The 4,281-nt window shown below is 41.9% G+C and overlaps 1 protein-coding gene across 1 annotated transcript; it reads right to left on the bottom strand.

Annotated features, from left to right (window-relative positions):
• Positions 1-1,669: 1,669 nt before the first annotated feature.
• LOC138997329 (heat shock transcription factor, Y-linked-like) lies at positions 1,670-3,331 on the bottom strand. Its single transcript, XM_070398920.1, has 2 exons — positions 2,819-3,331; positions 1,670-2,332 (listed from the first exon to the last, which is right to left on the bottom strand). The coding sequence occupies exons 1-2, from the start codon at positions 3,329-3,331 to the stop codon at positions 1,670-1,672; spliced, it is 1,176 nt and encodes a 391-aa protein (XP_070255021.1).
• Positions 3,332-4,281: the final 950 nt, after the last annotated feature.

Below are 4,281 nucleotides of genomic sequence, written 5' to 3'. Positions count from 1 at the left end.
ATCGACCATACCTTTGCTACGCCTTAAGCCATGCCCACCATCCAATCAGAGCGACTATATGCAAATTAACTCAACCAAGAAGGCGGCCGGTAGCCATGGAGCTGGAGCAAGCAGGAGGCTTGGTTGCCCCAGTGATGGAGGAAGCTTCCGCCTGCTGAGGCAGCTCTGAGCTCCACTCAAAGCAGCAAAGTTTCAATTATAGAAGGTAAATAAACCCCAGATACCTGCTTTCAGCCAGCTGTGGCCATGGAGTTGGAGCGAACAGGAGGCTTGGTTGCTCCAGTGATGGAGGAAGCCAAGCTTCCCGCCTGTTGCGGCTGGCTCTGAGCTCCACTGAAGGCAACAAAGTTTCAATTATAGAAGGTAAATAAATCCCAGAATAAAAAAAAAGAAAAAAAGCAGAGGCTGGGAGCTTCTGTCGCCGGGGGGCTTGGCCAGCCTGAAAACAGCCCTCAGCCCCTCACCCAGACTGGCCAGGCACCCCAGTGGGGACCCCCCAACCTAAAGGGGGTGTGGCCAGCCTGAAAACAGCCATCAGCCCCTCACCCAGGCTGGCCAAACCTCCATGGGGTGAGGGTCCCCACTGGGGTGGGGCTTGACCAGCCTGCAAACAGCCATCAGCCTCTCACCCAGGCTGGCCAGGCACCCCAGCGGGACCCCCACCCTGATCCAGGACACCCTTCAGGGCAAACCAGCCAGCCCCCACCGTGCACCAGGCCTCTATCCTATATAATAAAAGGGTAATATGCAAACTGACCCTAACAGCAGAAAGACTGGGAATGACTGGTCACTATGACACACACTGACCACCAGGGGGCAGATGCTCAATGCAGGAGCTGCCCCCTGGTGGTCAGGGTGCTCCCACAGGGGGAGCTCTGCTCAGCCACAAGCCAGGCTGACAGCTGCCAGTACAGCAGTGGTGGTGGTAGCCTCTCCCGCCTCCTCAGCAGCACTAAGGATGTCCGACTGCAGCTTAGGCCTGCTCCCCGCTGGCAAGTGGACATCCCTCGAGGGCTCCCGGGCTGCCAGAGGGATGTCTGACTGGCAGGTTAAGCCCGATCCCCCGGGGAGTAGGCCTAAGCCAGCAGGTGGTCAACCCCGGAGGGGTCCCAGACTGTGAGAGGGCACAGGCCAGGCTGAGGACCCCCTCCCTCGAGTGCACAAATTTTTGTGCACCGGGCCTCTAGTATATAAATAAGTAGAAGAATATCCCGTGTTTATGGATTGGTAGAATTAACATAATTTAAATGTCCATACTACCCAAAGCATTCTACAGATTCGATGCAATCCCTATGAAAGTACCAACAGCATATTTCACAGACCTATAATAAATACTCCAAAAATTTATATGAAACCAAAAAAGACCCCAAATAGCCACAGCAATCTGGAGAAAGAACAACAAAGTTGGAGGAATCACAATACCAGATATCAAGTTATACTACAAGGCCACTGTATATAGCCTGCCATATAAATAAGACATCATTTTACTCTCAACTATTTCAAAAATAAGAACAATGAAACCATAAAATTGAACATGTAAGTTTATTGTTCAAAAAGAGAATTGCAGGCATTTTACTGATATTGCCAACATAAATTTTAATTTTTGCTCTCCTGGGGCATCTGGTATTTCTTTGGTAGATCAGTTGTAATTAGGATGATTTTCATATAATCAAGGTGTCTGAGGAGTTGATCTTGAAAGGGAGGTGGCAGATGTATCTGCTATCATTGTCATTGGGAAGTTTGGGTTGCCTACTGGTTGCAGGGTAGAAGGAAGACCATCAATGACTGGTGAATAAGAATATCTATTTGGAAAAGTAGAAGGCTGGACCATCCTTTCAAAATAACTTCTCTGTAAGGGAGAAATAATGTGGTTCTGAGAAGCGGAAGTTGTGGTTGTAATGAAATTCACCATGCGGGTATTTGCTTGAGTGTAGCTGCTATGTGAATGCACAGGAAAGGTAGTCAACTGATTTGAAATAGCATATTGATCCATTACAATTTGTTCTGATGGTCTAACTAAAGTGGATGATGGAGGAGAAAAATTACTTCTCCTTTGAGCAGTTGTCTTAGCAATTATCTGGCTGGTAGCAGGATTTCTTATTAGAGGCATATTTAAATTTGTGGAGTGTGGAAATACACTTTCTTCACTTGATTCAGCAACAAAACCAGAATTATGGTTATCCACATGACTATCTGCTCCAAAATGCTTCTTATTGAAATCTTGAAATAATGAAGATGCTGGAGAAGCATTTTTAATCCCAACTCTTCTTTTCATTCTTACTAGGAGTTGGGGACAGCCTCGTTTAAAATTGGGATTATGAAAAAACTGTAGCTAAAACCAAACGAGAAAGTTATTTAGTGACATTTTAAACCAAGATACAAGAATGTTACAAACTTATTCAATAAAATATGATTTCAGTTTTATCACACAAAGTTAATGTCATCAAGTAATACATGTACGCTGTTAATATATTTGAAAGTTTACTTATTAGCAAGGACATTTAATTGTGATTTTCAAGCAAAAATGTGCTGTATATTTACAGTACCTGTGAATACCATTTCAAGTGGTTTCAGGTCCTTTATTTAAATAGACCTCATTGATAAGGTTCAAAGTTACTAGCAAAATTTCTTATAATCCTGAATGTTTATGCCCAAGTTGTCCTAAATTTAGAAAAATAATTTTACAAATCTGGTTTTAGCTTATATATATGAACATATTGATGCACAAAAGAAAAAATATATATACATACATATATATATATATATATATATATATATATATTCCCTCTATAAGTTGTAACTGAAAATTTCTGAATACCTTGCTCAAAACAGAGACTTCTTTTTCTTCTGCCAGAAAGTCAGCTAGAGAAGCAGATCTTTGAAAATTCTGTCGCATTTTACTAAATCCATAAAGGTTAAGCTGTCGAACTAAACTTTTCATACTCTCAGTTTCGAATATTCTGAAAGGAGCCTTTCTTTCCAAAACTTCTTTCTTAAAGAGGTCTTCATTAATCACTATAGAAGTTCCATTCTCATCCCACCAAATAGACTTAAATTGATCGCTTTCAACTATCTTCCACAGTTTTCTGGGAAAGGTCATAGAAAGGAAATCATTATCTTCATCTGGTTCGGAGGCACAAAATGTGTAACGTGGTCTTTTTATCAAGGTTTCTTCACACAAAGCCTGAAAGGCATATTCCTCGATCATAGACCTCAATTCCGAGTCCCCAGGGTAAGTGTGATCACACAATGCAGACCTAATGGAGGTTTCTGAATCATTTGATCCATCGTTAGGAGAAACAATTTGAATTTCTGAGGAAACATGGGCCATCTCAAATAAACTTTTCTTCAGCGGCCTTCCACATCTGCATAATTTTGAACACTGCAACTTCAAAGGTTCTCTTTGCAGGCTTACACAGATAAACTGCTCACACTGTCACAATGGTCCTCAACCTGTGTAGCTGTGACATCACAAAATGACTGGTCTCCTAGCAATTAAATGTGACCTTCAGCCAGTGTTTCCTTTTTGCTCTATAAATTTTATTCAGCTAAAATAAAATATAGGCCAGTTTTTTAAAAAATAAAAATATATTTTTATTGATTTCATAGAGGAAGGGAGAGGGAAAGAGAGATAGAAACATCAATGATGAGAGAGAATCATTGAAAAGCTACCTCCTGCATGCCCCACACTGGGGATCGAGCCTGCAACCTGGGCATGTGCCCTGACCAGGAATCGAACTGTGACCTCTTGGTTCATAGGTCAATGCTCAACCACTGAGCCACGCCAGCTGGGCTGAAGAGTATTTTATTTTATTTTATTTTATTTTATTTTATTTTATTTTATTTTATTATTATTATTTTTTAACAGTTTTCTTAAATGTTTATTTTAACAAGGACCTGGCCTGGCTAAAGACAAGCACCCTCTCCCTCCAAACCTGACACAACCACATCTTGCCCACTATGTGACACACATCCTTAGTAGTCCTTAGTAGATGAGAAAAAAAAAATGTTTACCATAATGATCTTGCGGTCTGTGGCAGGTCTAATTTTAACAGCATTTTCTAAAGAAAATAGAAAAATGCTCTATTCCATTTTCTCCCTTGGCCTCTTTTAGCATATTCTTCCCCACTTAATATTTCCCTTCCTTTGCATTCTCCCTCCTGCGTGTTATGCAAACGAGCTGCTGAGCTGGAGAAAAGAAGCAGCATTTGTCTTCCTGCCACCCTCCCTGAAGGGTGGCTGGAAACCTGACCACAGTCATTGATCACTCCTCCAACAGTG

Source organism: Myotis yumanensis, unplaced genomic scaffold (genome assembly GCF_028538775.1).
Source record: "Myotis yumanensis isolate MYYU_CA2020_CCGP unplaced genomic scaffold, mMyoYum1.0.hap1 SCAF_18, whole genome shotgun sequence".
Classification (NCBI taxonomy): domain Eukaryota; kingdom Metazoa; phylum Chordata; class Mammalia; order Chiroptera; family Vespertilionidae; genus Myotis; species Myotis yumanensis.
Note: the sequence above shows the minus strand (reverse complement) of the source record. Positions and strands in the feature narration are given on the sequence as shown.